Below are 18,960 nucleotides of genomic sequence, written 5' to 3' on the forward strand. Positions count from 1 at the left end.
CAAAAGCTGAGAGAATTTACCTCCCACAAACGACCTCTACAGTCTATTTTGGAGGGACTGCTATAGATGGAAGTGTTCCTAAGGTTGAATAGCTGTCACCAGAGGCAATAAAACCACAGTAAAGAAAGTACAACAGCTAATTATGAAGCAAATGCAAAATTAAATTAACAATCCCAAAAGTCAATCACGGGACAGACAAAAAGTACAGAATCTGATACCTAATATATAAAGAATGAAGGAGGAAGTAAAACAAGGACAAATAGAAAACAACCTTTAGAATGTGTTTGTAACAGCATACTAAGTGAGTTAAGTTCGACTCTTAGATAGTAAGGAAAGCAACCTGGAACCTTTGGTAACCACGAATCTAAAGCCTGAAATGGCAATAAGAACACACCTATCGATAATCACCCTAAATGTAAATGGACTGAATCCACAATCAAAAGACATACAGTCACTGAATGGATAAAAAAACAAGACCCATCTATATGCTGCTTACAAGAGACTCACCTCAAACCCAAAGACATGCACAGACTAAGTCAAAGGATGGAAAAAGATATTTCATGCAAACAATAGGGAGAAAAAAGCAGGAGTTGCAGTACTAGTATCAGACAAAATAGACTTCAAAACAAAGAAAGTAACAAGAGATAAAGAAGGACATTACATAATGATAAGGGGCTCAGTCCAACAAGAGGATATAACCATTATAAATATATATGCACCCAACACAGGAGCACCAGCATATGTGAAACAAATACTAACACAACTAAAGGAGGAAATAGAATGCAATGCATTTATTTTAGGAGACTTCAACACACCATTCACTCCAAAGGACAGATCCACCAGACAGAAAATAAGTAAGGACACAGAGGCACTGAACAACACACTAGAACAGATGGACCTAATAGACATCTATAGAACTCTACACGCAAAAGCAACAGGATACACATTCTTCTCAAGTGCACATGGAACATTCTCCAGAATAGACCACATACTAGGCCACAAAAAGAGCCTCAGTAAATTCAAAAACATTGAAATTCTACCAATCAAATTTTCAGACCACAAAGGTATAAAAATAGAAATAAATTGTACAAAGAAAACAAAAAGGCTCATGGAGGCTTAACAACACACTCCTAAATAGTCAATGGAACAACAAGCAAATTAAAATGGAGATCCAGCAATATATATGGAAATAAATGACAACAACAACACAAAGCCCCAACTTCTATGGGACACAGCGAAAGCCGTCTTAAGAGGAAAGTATATAGCAATTCAGGCATATTTAAAGAAGGAAGAACAAACCCAAATGGATAGTCTAATATCACAATTATCAAAATTGGAAAAAGAAGAAAAAATGAGGCCTTAAGTCGCAGAAGGAGGGACATAATAAGGATCAGAGAAGAAATAAACAAAATTGAGAAGAATAGAACAATAGAAAAAATCAATGAAACCAATAGCTGGTTCTTTGAGAAAATAAACAAAATAGATAAGCCTCTAGCCAGACTTATTAAGAAGAAAACAGAGTCAAAACAAATCAACAGAATCAGAAACAAGAAAGGAAACATCACGACGGACCCAACAGAAATACAAAGAATTATTAGAGAATACTATGAAAACTTATATGAAAAGAAGCTGGAAAACCTAGAAGAAATGGACAACTTCCTAGAAAAATACAACCTTCCAAGATAGACAAAGAAACACAAAATCTAAACAAACCAACTGCCAGCAAAGAAATTAAAACGGTAATCAAAAAATAACCCAAGAAAAAAAACCCCGGGCCAAATGGATTTACCTCGGAATTTTATCAGACATACAGAGAAGATATAATACCCATTCTCCTGAAAGTTTTCCAAAAAATAGAAGAGGAGGGAATACTCCCAAACTCATTCTATGAAGCCAACACCACCCTAATACCAAAACCAGGCAAAGACCCCACCAAAAAGGAAAATTACAGACCAATATATCTGATGAATGTAAATGCAAAAATACTCAACAAAATCGAATTCAAAAATACATCAAAAGGATCATACATCATGACTAAGTGGGATTCATCCCAGGGATGCAAGGATGGTACAACACCCAAAAATCCATCAACATCAACCACCACATAAAGAAAAAGAAGGACAAAAACAACATGATACATCTCATAGATGCTGAAAAAGCATACGACAAAATTCAACATCCATTCATGATAAAAACTCTCAACAAAATGGGATATAGAGGGCAGGTACCTCAACATACTAAAGGCCATATATGATAAACCCACAGCCAACATCATACTGAACAGTGAAAAGCTGAAAGCTTTTCCTCTGAGATCGGGAACAAGACAGGGATGCCCACTCTCCCCACTGTTATTCAGCATAGTACTGGAGGTCCTAGCCATGGCAATTAGACAAAACAAAGAAATACAACATATCCAAATTGGTAAAGAAGAAGTTAACCTGTCACTATTTGCAGATGACATGATACTGTACATAAAAAACCCTAAAGACTCCACTCCAAAACTACTAGAACTCATAAAAGAATACAGCAAAGTTGCAGGATACAAAATTAACACACAGAAATCTGTGGCTTTCCTATACACTAACAATGAACTAATAGAAAGAGAAATCAGGAAAACAATTCCATTCACAATTGCATCAAAATGAATAAAATACTTAGGAATAAACCTTACCAAGGAAGGGAAAGACCTACACCCTAAAAACTGTAAGGCACTCTTAAGAGAAATTAAAGAGGACACTAACAAATGGACACTCATCCCATGCTCGTGGCTAGGAAGAATTAATATTGTCAAAATGGCCAGCCTGCCCAAAGCAATATACAGATTTGATGCAATCCCTATCAAATTACCAACAACATTCTTCAACAAACTAGAACAAATAGTTCAAAAATACATATATAAACACCAAAGACCCTGAATAGCCAAAGCAATGCTGAGAAGGAAGAATAAGTGGGGGGGGATCTCGCTCCCCAACTTCAAGCTCTACTACAAAGTCACAGTAATCAAGACAGTTTGGTACTGGCACAAGAACAGAGCCACAGACCAGTGGAAAAGAACAGAGACCCCAGATATTAACCCAAACATTTATGGTCAATTAATATATGATAAAGGAGCCATGGACATACAATGGGGAAATGACAGTCTCTTCAACAGATGGTGCTGGCAATACTGAACAGCTACATGTAAGAGAATGAAACTGGATCTCTATCTAACGCCATACACAGAAGTAAATTCAAAATGGATCAAAGACTTGAATGTAAATCATGAAACCATAAAACTCGTAGAAAAAAACATAGGCAAAAATCTCTTGGAATAAACATGAGCAACTTCTTCATGAACAAATCTCCCCGGGCAAGGGAAACAAAAGCAAAATGAACACGTGGGACTATATCAAGCTGATAAGCCTCTGTACAGCAAAGGACACCATCAATAGAACAAAAAGGTACCCTACAGTATGGAAGAATATATTCATAAATGACAGATCTGATAAAGGGTTGACATCTAAAATATATAAAGAGCTCATGCACCTCAACAAACAAAAAGCAAATAATACAATTAAAAAACGGGCAGAGGAACTGAGTAGACAGTTCTCCAAAGAAGAAATTCAGATGGCCAACAGACACATGAAAAGATGCTCCACACCGCTAGTCATTAGAGAAATGCAAATTAAAACCACAATGAGATATCACCTCACACCAGTAAGGATTGCCACCATCCAAAAGTCAAACAACAACAAATGTTGGCGAGGTTGTGGAGAAAGGGGAACCATTCTACACTGCTGGAGGGAAGGTAAATTAGTGTGTTAAGCAGTATGGACATTCCTCAAAATGCTGAAAATAGAAATACCATTTGACCCAGGAATTCCACTTCTAGGAATTTACCCTAAGAATGTAGCAGCCCAGTTTGAAAAAGACAGATGCACCCCTATGTTTATCGCAGCACTATTTACAATAGCCAAGAAATGGAAGCAACCTAAGTGTCCATCTATAGATGAATGGATAAAGAAGGTGTGGTACATATACACAGTGGAATATTATTCAGCCATAAGACGAAAACAAATCCTACCATTTGCAAAAACATGGATGGAGCTAGAGAGTATTATGCTCAGTGAAATAAGCCAGGTGGAGAAAGACAAGTATCAAATGATTTCACTCATATGTGGAGTATAAGAACAAAGAAAAACTGAAGGAACAAAACAGCACCAGAATCACAGAACCCAAGAATGGACTAACAGTTACCAAAGGTAAAGGGACTAGGGAGGATAGGTGGGAAGGGAGGGATAAGGGGGCGGGGGGGAAAAAAGGGGGACATTATGATTAGCATGTACAATGTAGTGGAAGGCATGGGGAGGACTGTGCAACACAGTGAAGACAAGTAGTGATTTTACAGCATCTCACTATGCTGATGGACAGTAACTGTAAAGGGGTGTATGGGGTGGACTTGGTGAAGGGGGGAGCCTAGTAAACATAATGTTCTTCATGTAATTGTAGATTAATGATAACAAATAATTTTTAAAATAAATAAATAAAAATAACTTGGAAACAACCCAAATATTCAAAAATAAAAATAAAAAACTATATTACATATACTACATGTTTTTTATATATATAATTTTGCTTTCTTCCCTGAAGGACTTTCTCTGATTTTATAATTCTGGGTTGACTTTTGATTTTTTGGCATTTGAAAGGTGTTCTGTAGCCTGTTAGTCTACACGGTTTCTGATAAGCAGTCAGCTATTACTTATCACATCATTTCTCAGGGTGCTTTCAAGATTTTTTCTTTATCTATCATTATAAGCAGTGTGAGCATGATGTGTCTAAGTGTGATTTTCTCCTACATATCTTGTTTAGAGTTCACTTACTTCTTGAATATGTAAGTTTATGCATTTTAACAATTTGGGGAAATTTTCTGCCATTATTTCCCCAACAAGTTTTGTTCAAATTTATGCAGAAATACCCCAATTTCTCTTCTTCTATTCTTACAGGATTCCTTCAAACATGTTGATGGACCTTTTCATATTATCCTATCAGTCTTCAAGGATAGCTTCATTTTCTGAAATATCCTTTTCCACTTTTTCAGAATGAGTAATTTCTACTGATCTCTTAAGTTCACTGACTATTCTTTTCCCAATTTTCTAATCTCATCTAATGATTTTTTATTCCAAATATTGTACATTTAATTATAGAATTTTTATGTAGCTATTTTTTTAGCTTCTATTTTTATGTTGAGTTTTTTGTCTCTCCATTTATTATATGTGTATTTTCCTTTATGTCCCTGAAATTCTAATACATGAGTCATATCAGGGCCCATCTTAATTTACTCCCTTTTCTATGTTTGTGTATGTGTATATATGTATGTCTAAAAAACGTGGATTATACCCTGGACACTCTGAATGATACATTTTACTCTGAATTCTATTTTGATCTTCTGAAGACTATTTACTTTTTTGCTTAGGAGGCAGTTAGCTTGGCTATATTCACTCTCCAAATCTTTCTCCCTTGTGGTGGACAGCTACAGAAATCTGCTTAGTTCTTTTAGCTTGTAAGATTTATATGCAGACCCTAACCGAGGAAGTGAAAGACCTATACTCTGAAAACAACAAGACACTCGTGACAGAAATTAAAGAAGATACCAATAAATGGAAACACATCCCATGATTCTGGATAGGAGGAATTAATATTGTCAAAATGGCCATCCTGTCTAAAGCAATCTACAGATCAGTGCCATTCCTATCAAAATACCAACAGCATTCTTCAACGAACTGGAGAAAATAGTTCTAAAATTCATATCGAACCACAAAAAACTCCAAATAACCAAAGCCATCTTAAGAAGGAAGAATAAAGCTGGGGGGATTATGCTCCCCAACTTCAAGCTCTACTACAAAGCCACAGTAACCAAGACAATTTGGTACTGGCACAAGAACAGATCCATAGACCAATGGAACAGACTAGCAAGCCCTGATATAAACCCAAGTATATATGGTCCATTAATATATGATAAGGAGCCATGGACATACAATAGGGAAACGACAGCCTCTTCGATAGCTGGTGCTGGCAAAACTGGACGACTACATGCAAGAGAATGAAACTAGATTACTGTTTAATCCTATACACAAAAGTAAACTCAAAATGGATCAAAGACCTGAATGTAAGTCATGAAACCATAAACCTCTTAGAAGACAACAGAGGCAAAAATCTCCTGAATATAAGCATGAGCACCTTCTTCCTGAACGCATCTCCTCGAGCAAGGGAAAGAAAAGAAAAAATGAACTCATGGGACTACATCACACTAAAAAGTTTCTGTATGGCAAAGGACACCATGCTCAGAACAAAAAGTCATCCTACAGTATGGGAGAATATATTTGTAAATGACATATCCGACAAGGGGTTAACATCCAAAATAAATAAAGAACTCACATACTCACATGCCTCAACACCCAGAAAGCAAATAACCCAATCAAAAAACGGGCAGAGGATATGAAGAGACAATTCTCCAAAGAAGAAATTCAGATGGCCAACAGACACATGAAAAGATGCTCCATGTCACTAATCATCAGGGAAATGCAAATTAAAACCATAACGAGATATCACCTCACACCAGTAACGGTGGCCAGCATCAAAAAGACTAAGAACAACAAATGCTGGCGAGGATGCAGAGAAAGGGGAACCCTCCTACACTGCTGGTGGGAATGTAAACTAGTTCAACCACTGTGGGAAGCAATATGGAGGTTTCTCAAAAAACTAAAAATAGAAATACCATTTGACCCGGGAATCCCACTCCTTGGAATTTACCCAAAGAATACAACTTCTCAGACTCAAAAAGACATATGCACCCCTATGTTTATCGTAGCACTATTTACAGTAGCCAAGATATGGAAACAACCTAAGTGTCTATCACTAGATGAATGGATAAAGAAGATGTGGTACATATACACAGTGGAATACTATTCAGCCATAAGAAACAAATCCTCCCATTTGGAACAACATGGATGGAGCTAGAGGACATTATGCTCAGTGCTAGGCGGAGAATGACAAGTGCCAAATGATTTCCCTCATTTGTGGAGTATAACAATGAAGCAAAACTGAAGGAACAAAATAGCAGCAGAATCACAGACTCCAAGAAGGGACTCATGGTTACCAAAGGGGAGTGGTGTGGGAAAGTGGGTGGGCAGGGAGGTAGAAGGGGATTGAGGGGTATTATGTTTAGTACACGTGGTGTGGGGGGTCACAGGGAAAACAGTGTAGCACAGAGAAGGCAAACAGTGAATCTGTGATATCTTACTACACTGATGGACAGTGCCTGCATTGGGGTATGGGTGGGGACTTGATAATATGGGTGAATGTGGTAACCACATTGTTCTTTCATGTGAAACCTTCAGAAGAGTGTATATCAATAATACCTTAATAAAAAAAATTTTTTAAAAGAAAGAAAGAAACTTTCCCAGAAATCCCATGACAAAAAAAAAAAAAGATCTATATGCAGAATTTGGGGCACCTTCCTCTGAGTGGCTCTATTTTACATTCTCTAACTTCCTAGCTCCTCTAGTCACACCAAAATCTCTGTTTTGTAATTTCTATCCAAGTTTTAGCTACTCTGTGCAACACTGACAAAGGCCAGCCCTCTGGCAAAAGCTATGAAAATGAAAAACCAGTAAGTTCATAAAATAACAGAACTTAAAAATTATAAAGACAGGCAACCTGTGGTATGAAGCTATGCACAGGAATCCCACCTTTCTCAGTAGAAATTAGGTGCTATAAAAAGCTAGGAACACAAAGTAAGAAGTGGTTCAGCCACTGAAGCAACCACCACAATAAGTAAATATTGAGAAAAAAATTTAAGCAGCATGTTTCAGTACAGTGTGACAATAAGAAGCAAGACCATGCTATCACAGAAGTCTTCTCTTCCACTGAAGAAGTTCATAGAAGGAAAGGGCTACTAGTCCAATCTGTATATTGAAATGTCCACATAAACTTAGGTCATGGCACAATACTTTCCAATCTGGTTACATTTCATCCATAGAGTTCCACAATCTCAGGACTCTCAGTGACCCTTTGGGACCCCTGAATTCAGGTTTTACTACATGGTATTTTGCTTTTGTCATTTAGTATTTTCTCATGAAATTTTTACCATATCAACAATAAGAAGTCCTCAAAAACATGTAGTTTAATGGTAGAAATATATTCTAAAATATAGATATACATAGGTTTTTTTTTTTCATTTTTTATTTTGGTGATATTTATCATAGTAACCATTTTTAGATGTACACCTCAATGGTGTTAAGCACATTCATGTCATACAACCACCAGCACTATCCATTTCTCCAACTTTTTCATCATCCCAGATAGAAACTCTATAAACGTTTAAATGATAACTCCTCTTACTCCTCAGCCCCTGGTAATCTCTATTCTACCTTCTGTCTCTATATATTTGCCTCTTCTAGGTACTACGTATAAATTGAATCATACAGTATTTGTCCTTTTGTGTCTGGCTTATTTTACTTATTAGTATAATGTTTTCAAGGTTCTTCAATATTGTACAATGTACCAGAACTTCATTCCTTTTTTAGACTGAATAATAATCCATTGTGTGTATGGTGGGGGTTACATTTTGTTTATTTATCTGTTGATGGACATTCGGGTTGTTTCTACCATTAAATGGCCATTGTGAATAATCCTACTGTGAACATCAATGTACAATATTTATATAAGCACATAACTGTTTGGGACCCTGCTTTCAATTATTTTGGGTATATATACAGAAGCAGAATTGCTGGATCATATGGTAATTCTATATTTAACACTTTGAGAAATCACCAAACTATTTTCCACAACAGATGCATCATTTTATTTTCCCACCAGCAATGCATAAGGGTTCCAATTTCTCCATATCTGCAACAATTTTTTCCATTTATGGAGAATACCCATCATAATGGGTATGAAGTATCTCATTATGGTTTAGATTTGCATCTCTCTGACAACTAGTAACAATGAGCATCTTTTCATGTGTTGAAAAGATCAGGAAAGTGGCAAAGATGGAATCTGAGCTACCAAAAAAGAAAAAAATCCAGACAAAATACAAGAAACAATGCTTTTCCAGACACTGGACATCAGGCAAGAAGAATGCTAATCCCAGGAAACAAAGATTTGATTTCTCCAATGCCCCAGCTTATTTTGATATCCAAACCACACAGTAAGAAAGGGAACTGAGGTGGAGCCCAGTGGGTTCCCTGAGTTGAAAAAACAGAGCAGAGAGCCCAGGGAGACAAAAGTACCTAGAGCTCATGCGACAGAGCACCAGAAAAGCCAGAGCTTAAGAGAAAATCCCAGAAATCCCCCTCAAGTATTCAGCAGAGTACTGATCAATTGTGCATATAAAGAAACTACCCTAGACTAGGGAAAGAACAATCTGGAAGCACTAGAAGAACAGTGCCCAGTGCTCATACAGGATCATGCAACAGTAGCTGTTCCTGCTAGCCAAACAGAAAAAAAACATTAATTCAGAGCATTATATAGAATACTCAGGAAGGTCTTCTTCAATAGTGGGACACAGACTGGACACTTCTTCAGATTCATAAACCATAAAGCAACACCCAACAGGATAAAACTATTTCCAAGTAACTACACCCCAAAACAAAGCCCAAAAGTATTTAAAGAAACTTTAAAAAATCCACCACCCAACAACATAAGATTCTTAATGTCTGGTATCCACTCAAAAATTTCCAGGCAAAACACAGGAAAATACAGCCTATAATGAAGAGAAATATTAATCAATAGAAATAGATACAGAAATGACACAGATGATAGATTTACAGAAGAAGCCGGTAAGACAACTACTGTAAATATACTCTTTATGTTCAAAACACAGAAGAAAATACAATGCTAAGGAGAGATGTACAGTATAAAAAGATTCATACAAACTTTTATAAATGTCAAATACACTAGATAGTATTAACAGCAGATTAGACACTGCAGAAGATTACTGAACTTGAAATACAGCAACTGAAACCATTCAAAAGAAACAGGGAAAAAGTGAACACAGTATCAATGGTCCATGACAACATTAAGCAGCCTAATTAACATACATATAATTGGAGTCCCAGAAGGAAAGCAAAATTGAAGTCAGAAAAGAACATTGAATAAAAGCAAAAAACTTCCTAAATATGATGAAAACTTTAAACCCAATGTGAATAGAGTTACCACAGCTGATCTCAGATGGGTATCCTTGCAAAGAAATGTTGGTCCTTGCCTACCTCTGGGAACTCAAATTTCAGGAGCGTTCCCACCATTCCTTAAATAATCAGAGTGGCTTCCTGTGCCAAGACTGTGCAAACTAGTGGTTTATGCTTAGTACATATTTTCCTTCTTGAAATCTGAAAGTCTGGTACTTAGGCAGAAGAGTGTCTACATTACCAACCCCCAATTAAAAACCTTGGGCACTGAGTGACTAATGAGATCCCCTGGCAGACAACACTTTATACATGATGTCAAAACTCATTGCTGGAGCAATTAAGCATAACCTGTGTAACTCCTCTGGAAAAGGACTCTAGCTGATTTTGCCTTGCATCTTTTCAGTGTCATAAATCAAAGCCATGATTTTGACTGAATGCTAAGTTCTCAGTGTCTTCCTAGCAAATTACTGAACCTACCACTCAGCTAGGGGACCCCTGACATACCACAGATCCAAGAAGCTTGATAAACTCCTACCAAAAAATCATACCTTGACATATCATAATCAAACTACTTAAAACAAGTGATAAAGAAAAAAAATCCTAAAAGAGCAAGAATGAACGTAGCTTCAAGCTTTTTGACAGCAATTCTGGTCGACTGGAAGACAAGCAATGCCTTCAAAATTCTGAAGAAAAATTATTTCCAACCTAAAACTCTATATAAATTTTCAAACTCATATCAAAGTGTGATAAATGCATCTCCTGCCACACCAAGACTCAAAACCTTATCTTCCATAAATCCCTTTTTGGAACCTACTGGAAGATGTGCTCAATCAAATGAGTTAAACCAAGACAGAGGAAGACATGGAATCCAGGATAAAGTTGCTCCGGCTAGATGAGAGATGAAGGGAATTCCCAGGAAGATGGTGAAAGGAAATCTAAGGGTGCCAACGTCCACAAAACAGAGAGGACACCTAGTTCAAACTGGAGAAGCTCAGAGGTTGTCAAAAAGAGTTCTCCAAGAAAACAAAACTGACAGAATGCCTGTTATGTCTGAAAATCCTAACAGAAGCACTAAACAATGGTGAAAAATAAGTATTTCATTAATGATAAATAAAATTAGGCAAACAAAAACCCCAAATAATTAACTTCAAGGTAAACAAAATGTGAAGGAAAAATAATAATTAATATTTGCCTTGGTTATGAGTATTATTTCTTGTCAATTATGTAATATTGAATACAAATCTAACCAAACTATGATATACCTGTCCTGGGAGAATGAAAGGATGAGAAAGGTCAATGCATAGCAGGTGGTGGGGAGTGGGCAAGGAGAAGAGGACTCAGTGCTATCTATATTTGGAGGTACACAACAAGCATGGTGTTTAGAGATGAGGAGGTAAAAAAAGAATCCACTAAGAGTCAAGAGTGGTTATCTCCAAGCAAGGAGTTAAAAACAAAACAATAAAAGGCTATGATTAACAGATGCCATTACACAATGAAAAATTTTGAAGCAACTGGGTCTCACCTTAGGAAGCTCAGATAGCCTCTCTTCACTTGTCAAAGAATGACTGCTTGCAGCTGAAACACAGTCTGATATTTCCACAGCACTCTCACTGCCTTCAAATTCCCTGCATTCATTAGTATCTTTGCTGTCACTGTCAATCTCCCAGTCAATCAACTGTAGTTCATCTAAAAAATGCAATTTTTAACAATTTTACATATCCTTAATATTTTCAAATCTATTGTTTTATTCTCAGTAGTTAAAAAAGATCCATGTTGCACAATAATTTTTTAAACATATTAAAAGACAGCGAATAGTGTTATTCTGCTCTTTTCTTGTCATCCAATCTCCCAACCCTTACCACCACCCAATTATCAGATAACTACTTTTATAATTGTTTTTGTATCCTTCTAGAGTTTCTTCAGCATGTTCAAGAATATAAAATATACTGGGTGATTTTTTCATTCTGATACCCCTTAATTTTTTTTTTAATTAACTGAGAGGTTTTCCCACATCAGTAAACAGGGAGCAGCCTCATTCTTTTCTATAATCTAGTATTTCATTGCATAGTTGACCCATAGCTTATTTAATCTTTTTTAATCTTTAATTTTATTAAAGAACTAAATTTAAGTTTTACTTTACTTTGTAATCATTATTATCTAGATGTTACTTCGGTAAAATTTTAATTTCAAAGTTAAATTATTCTCATATATTAGACAACCAAAAATGCAGACTGTAATGTGCGGTACCTAAAGAAATAAAAGAAGTTATTAAGAATAAATTAATCTCTTGAGGTATGGCATATAATATAAACCTTTCCTACTGTACAGTGCCCAGTACCCCCTCATAGCTCCTCAACAACTCAGAGGGCTAGTCAGTGTTCTTGGCCCTACTTCAGAGGTCTGACAGCAACAATCTCACTTACAGATAGAAGTAATGTTAAAAATAAAAGAGACTTCCTGGCTTCATGTTAAATGAAATTAAGCCAGGCAGAGAAAGATAAAACCTGTATGATTTCACTTATTTCTAGAATCTAATAAACAAAACACACAAACAAAACAGAAACAGATTCACAGGCACAGAAAAGAGGCTGGTAGATGCCATGGGAGGAGAGGTGTAAAACAGGTGAGGAGGATAAAGAGGCACAAAACTGCAATTATATACTAGCCACCAGGACGGAAGTATAGCATAGTCAATAATAATTATAATATATAATAATAATACACTATACTAATAATCACAGTCAATAATATTGCAATATCTTTTTATGTTGACATAGTAACTACACTGATTGGGGTGAACATTTAATAATGTAGATAACTGCTGAATTACTATATTGTACACCTGAAACCAATAATATTGTGTATCAACTATACTTCAATTAAATAAAACAACTTACTGGCTTTAATATCTGAAGGGAATTCAAAATAAAAACCATACACAAACAAAGAAAGGAAAACTTCAAAGTTAAGTTTTAAAGTATGGGATAAAGTAAACAAATAAGTCATCTTTAATCTGACACTGCTGTTATAGATTACATGTTCCACCGCATGATTACAAAAAACTGGAGCTCAGAGCAGTCTGAGAGAAACAATATGTAATGGTATTTATTTCCCACATCTAACATCACATTTACTCATGGAAGTCAGGCAAGGCAACACATAATTCTCCAGGCTGCTGAGCATCACAGCAGGAAGCCACAGGTGCCCAAGGTGGAGCACAAGTGCCCTCTGTGCTCCTGACACTGCAGCAGTATCCTATCAATTCCTGTAACATTTGTTCATTCATTCATCTATGAAATGCAAATTTTAGTCTAACAGTAATTGTCTTGCTGCTTCATAAAATCACTGTGACCCAATGAAAGGTCTTCCTGGTTTTGGCTGTGATACATCATCGTAGGAGTAATCACCATGGTAAGTGTAGTCACCATCTGTCACTATACAAAGTAATAATATTACTGACTATATTCCCTATGGTGGACATTACATCCCTGTAACATTTGTACCTCTTAATCCCCTTCACCTGTGAAATCCATTCCCACACACCCCTCCCCTATAGCAACCAAGAGTTTCTTCTCTTTATTAGTCTAGATAAATCCTATTTTAAACTGTCAAAAACACAATAAAAAAAAATACCATCAAAACAGAAACTTGTTAGTAAGTTACACTTCTACCACACACTGACTGTCACAGTATTCCCAGGTTAGCAAGGAGGCAGTACAGATACAGCAATCTGTGTAGTTGAGAGAGGTGGTTTTGTTGTCAAAGAGACCCAAAGTGGGTTATCAACCAATTATAACACGTTCAAGCTTAAGTTGTTAACCATAAAAATAATACTGTCAATACCTATCTCTTAGTGTTGTCAGAAATACTAAAAGAGAAAATGTTTCTAAAAGGCTTAGCAAAGAGGCTGAGACTCAGTAAGATCATCATCAATGGTAAGTATTAGAAAAGGAATATAAGTTTTTTCCAATATTGAGCCTAATATATAACAGAAACCAATTTCTTACAAAATTATCAGTTTACCTTCACTGGCCCCATCTTCTGGACATAAAGTATTCCTGTCACAAAACCTGTCTATTTTAGAACCATGTTCATCATCTCTCTGTGATTTCAAAATTGTTTTGTCTTCATCTGATAGATCACTTCCACTGGAACTCCAAGTTATATCTGTAAGACCACTGGTACCCTTAGATGTGATAGCTTCTGTTAAAGAAAAAGAAAATTTATAAACATGATCAACTGATACAGTTATTCTTCAAAATGAGATTTTATGAAAGTTATTTAGCCAAAGTCACAAGCACCCACAGAATTCTTATGATAGTGGAAGCAATATCTTATGTCCAATATTCCTGCCTAAAGTTCTAGATGCAGCCTGGGTAAAATTCTTGGAATTAAACCCAAATTAGAAGAAAAATAAGTAGAACTGATTGAGGTAAGTTATAAAAGACAAGGAAAATGACAGGAGTACAAATGAAGACTCAAAAAAATAACCTTGAAATAATTATACAGCTATAACTTCCTGGAATATTTGATGAAAACAAAGGAAAAAAAGGAACATAAAACATACCATAAAAGCAATACTTATACAGGAATGCTTCTGTGTGCCTCCTCTGTCATTCTAAGAGCCCTGGTAGCAACTGTGTGCTTAAAATACTTAACAGCAAACTGTTTTTATTTAATTAAATTTATTTAGAGATAATATATTCACATACAGTTTTAAGAAATAATAGAAAGAGGCCTTCTATGCTTCACCCAGTTCTCCAATGGTAACAATTCGCAAACTATAGTACATCACCACAACCAGAATGCTGATATTCAATCCTTCAAGATACAGAACAATTCCATCACCATGAAGATATATTACCTTTATGAAGCCACATCATTGTCTCCTCTCCTCCCGACACTAATTCCTAACCCCTGGCAACCACTGATCAGTTTTGCACTTCTATAAGTTTGTTGTCTCAAGAATGACAAACAGAATCATACTATGTAGCCTTTTAGGATTGGCTTTTTTCACTCAGCATAATTCCTGGGACATTCATCCATGTTGTGTATATCATTACTTTCTGTTTATTACTTAGAAGTAGTCTACGATATGGTTGTAGCACAGTTTAATCACTCACGCACAAAGGGATATCGGTGTTATTCCAGGTTGGGGCTATTACAAATAAGGCTGCTATAAACATTGTGTACAGGATTTTATGTGAATGTAATTTTCATCCTCTGGATTAAATGTCTGTAAGAGTGTGACTGCTGGGTTGTGTGGTAACTGCATTGTTAGTCTTCAAAGAAAATGCCAAACTGTTTTCTAGAGTGGCTGTACCACTTCACAGTGCAACAAACAATATGTAACTGGTACAGTTTCTCCATATCATTGGCAGCATTTGTTGTTGTCACTATTTTTTATTTTAGCCATTCTGATACATAGGAAACCTAAAAGGAATGGTGCTACTCCATCTTGGTGGAACTGGAAGTCAACAGGAAAGTTTTCTGATATTGATCAAAATAGGAATATACACCTAATGAAATTCAATTTTTCTAGTCCTATTAATAATTGAATTACATTAAAACTAAAAAAGCCTTTAAGCCATTTCAATACTATGATGGATATGCTCAACTCCTTTCAGGTTCCTGAACCCAATTTCAATGTGTGGGGGGGAGGGGGGTCTTTCCCCACACACAACACCAAGCAATTCTCTAACTTTACCAGCAGGGTGTCCAAGAACACAACTCAATTCTGATACTATCTGCCTGGGGATACCACCAGATTCCCCAAGTTAAGGGCTCCATCCTACAAGACTGCCCTCCACCACCCATTCCACACTCTGGTCACAAGCCCCAGGCAGTTCCCTGTGCTTCTAACCTACTGGCTACAGATTGGAGATTCCTACAACCTCCCCCTTAGGGTTGGTTAATTTGCTAGAGCAGCTCACAGAACTCAGGAAAACACTTAAGTTTACCACTTTAATAAAGGATACCAAAAAGGATACAAGTTAACAGCCAGACGAAGAGATGCATAGGGCAAGGTCCAAAATAAAGGAGCTTCTATCTTAGTGGAACTTGGGGTCTGGCTCAGTGGCACACAGAGGTGTTCTGGTTCCCCAAGCATAGAAACTCTGACAGAAGCAGGATCCAAGAGAGCAGAGAGTGATAAGCTCTTCTCAGGGTTTTTTTGTGAGTGTTTCAATGCATAGTCAAAATTGACTAAATGACTGGCTAATGGCTACCTCAGCCTCCAGCCCCTACACTTGGGCAGGGTCCAGAAGTCTCTCATTAACATGACAAGACACCCATTTCACATTTAAGATTCTGCAATATCTTTAGGAACTGTGGATGAAGCCCAAATACACCTGGGAAATAGATATTTGGTCATACGAATGACCAAATATGTATTTCTTATGACTCATTACATCGCAAATATACTATGAGATTAAGAGATTAGATATTTTAATTTAAGTTTTACAGACGAAGAAATAGGCTCAGAAGTTGAATGGCTTCATTCAATACATACTGAACACAATACACACTGAAGAAACAAGAAAAATAAGAAAACTCCTGTGCTCAAGGAATTCAAGGTCTGAAAACCAACACTAACCACGAAAGAAAAATTAAATGTATTAGATGAATGCTGTGGAATAATGGTGGCACAAAAAAAGCGAATGTTCCTGTGGGTAAAATCGTAGTATTTCCGGAATATCTCACCTGGCTTTAGTGCATCTGCACATCAATAGGCATCCCTTAGGGGTGGAGAGCCATTCTTCTCCATATAATGGGTAATTACCTGGGGGAAGGAGGCCTTATCTGAACCTGAAAGATTAGGGGGAGTGCTGGATTGCTTCTGCCAGAGCAGGAAAAATAGATGGCCCCAGACTGCAGTTTGTAAGCAATAAACAGGTTTTAAACTTTATTTGCCCAGAGTTACAGTTCAACTTTGTGTTAATCTAGAAAGGAGGATTGATGGACAAAATGTCTGGAAAAACAGCACTTATAAAGGCACAGAAACATGAAATAATAATAGACATTTACTGAACACTTACTTTGTGCCATGAACAACTAAAATTACTAAAGCTGTCTATCCTTCAAAATATAAAATTAAAAATTAACTATTCAGAATAACTTACAAATCCATATTGACTTAAATAACTAATAAAGCTAAGCTGAGTTCTTACCAAAAGACATTACCCAGGTGTAGAAAGACAAATACCATATGATTTCACTTATTCGTGGAATATAAAAATGAAGCAAAACAGAAGGAACAAAACAGCAAGTAAACTCACAGACACTGAGAAGTGACTGGTGGTTACCAAAGGGGAATGGCTGGAGTGGGGATGGGGGAGGGGGAAGGGTATATATAAAAGGGCACAGTAATTCACAATCACAATGTAAGTTGGTCACAGGGACTGTTGAACCACTGTGATATACATTTGAAAGCAATATAAGATTGTATATTAATAATACTTAAATTTAAAATATATATATATATATATATAAGACATTACCAATCTTTCATTATTATGCACCTGAAAAAGTAAATCAAAAAGGGAGAGATGGAATGTGACACACTTGTGTCTCCCCAAAATTCACATGTTGAAACCTAAATTCCAATGTAATGGTATTAAGAGGTGGGGCCTCTGGGAGGTGATTAGGTCATGAGGGTGGAGCCCTCATGAATGGGCTTAGTGCTCTATAAAAGCCACCCCAGGGAGATTCCTGGATCCTTCTGCCATGTAAGGACACAGCAAGAAGGCACTGTATATGAATCAGGAAGTGAATCCCCACCAGACACCAAATGCACCATATTTCCAGACTCCAAAACTTTGAGAAATAAATTTCTGCTGTTATAAGCCACCCAGTCTATGGTATTTTTGTTACAGCAGCCTGGATGGACTAAGACAAGAAATTATCACTACTTTCAGATTATATAATGAATTCATGGAATTCAAACACCTATGAATTATAAGCACTTAATTATAAATTTACATAAGAAAAACCACTACCAGAAATGTGTTAGTCAGTGTGGGTTAAACTGCAATATTTCCAGAATCTCTTGCCTGGCCTTAGTGCATCTCCATATTAATAGGTGTTCCAAGGGGTGGAGAGAAGTAATCCATCTCCATAGCAATAGGCGATTACAAGGGGGGGGAGGGGGAGTGAGGGTATATATGATATATGAACCAGAGAGGTTTGGTGAGGCCCTTTTTGCAGCTCACTGGTGAGAGATACATGGGTCAGCAGAAGTGGACAACTGCTTGTAGGCAATAAATGAGCATCTCCCACTTTATTTCTTCCTTTGACTGATTTTGGTTTCAAAGGTAATTTGCCCCAGGTTGGGAGAAAGATTCCCCCCTGGAGTTATAGTCAGTAACTCATTTTATTTGCTGAAAAGGGTACTCTTGAAATTGAGGCCCATTTCAATGAAAGTCAAGGAAGGACATCAGCCAGACTATGAGACTAATTACCACATATTAATAAAAATCTCTGGGTGCCCCTGAGTGCCAGGAATTATGTTATCAACCAGTGTTATATGGGCTGAATTGTGTCTCCCCAAAATTCATGCAAATGTTAAAGCTTTAAACTCCAGCCATCTCAGAATGTGACCTTTGATGATGAGGTCTTTACAGAGGTAATCAAGTTACAATGAGGTCATTAGGGTGGGACCTAAACCATTTTGACAGACAACTTTATAAGGAGAAATTTGGACACAGAAATAGTCATGCAGGGAAGGAAGAACATGTGAAGAAACACATGGAGAAGAAGACAGAAGATGGCCAGCTGCAAGACAAGGAAATAAGCC

The 18,960-nt window shown here is 36.7% G+C and overlaps 1 protein-coding gene across 5 annotated transcripts in view; it reads right to left on the reverse strand.

The window, feature by feature from the left end:
* SPIDR (scaffold protein involved in DNA repair) overlaps window positions 1–18,960 on the reverse strand; it is a 453,159-nt gene that overhangs the window by 415,762 nt on the left and 18,437 nt on the right. For all 5 annotated transcript variants that reach the window (XM_036925470.2, XM_057498093.1, XM_057498094.1 and 2 more), the window contains exons 4-5: window positions 14,190–14,369; window positions 11,689–11,852 (exon numbers count right to left, since the gene is read on the reverse strand). In XM_036925470.2, coding sequence (XP_036781365.2) covers window positions 11,689–11,852; window positions 14,190–14,369 — 344 coding nt within the window. The remainder of the gene's footprint in view (window positions 1–11,688; window positions 11,853–14,189; window positions 14,370–18,960) is intronic.

Source organism: Manis pentadactyla, chromosome 3, assembly GCF_030020395.1.
Source record: "Manis pentadactyla isolate mManPen7 chromosome 3, mManPen7.hap1, whole genome shotgun sequence".
NCBI lineage: Eukaryota > Metazoa > Chordata > Mammalia > Pholidota > Manidae > Manis > Manis pentadactyla.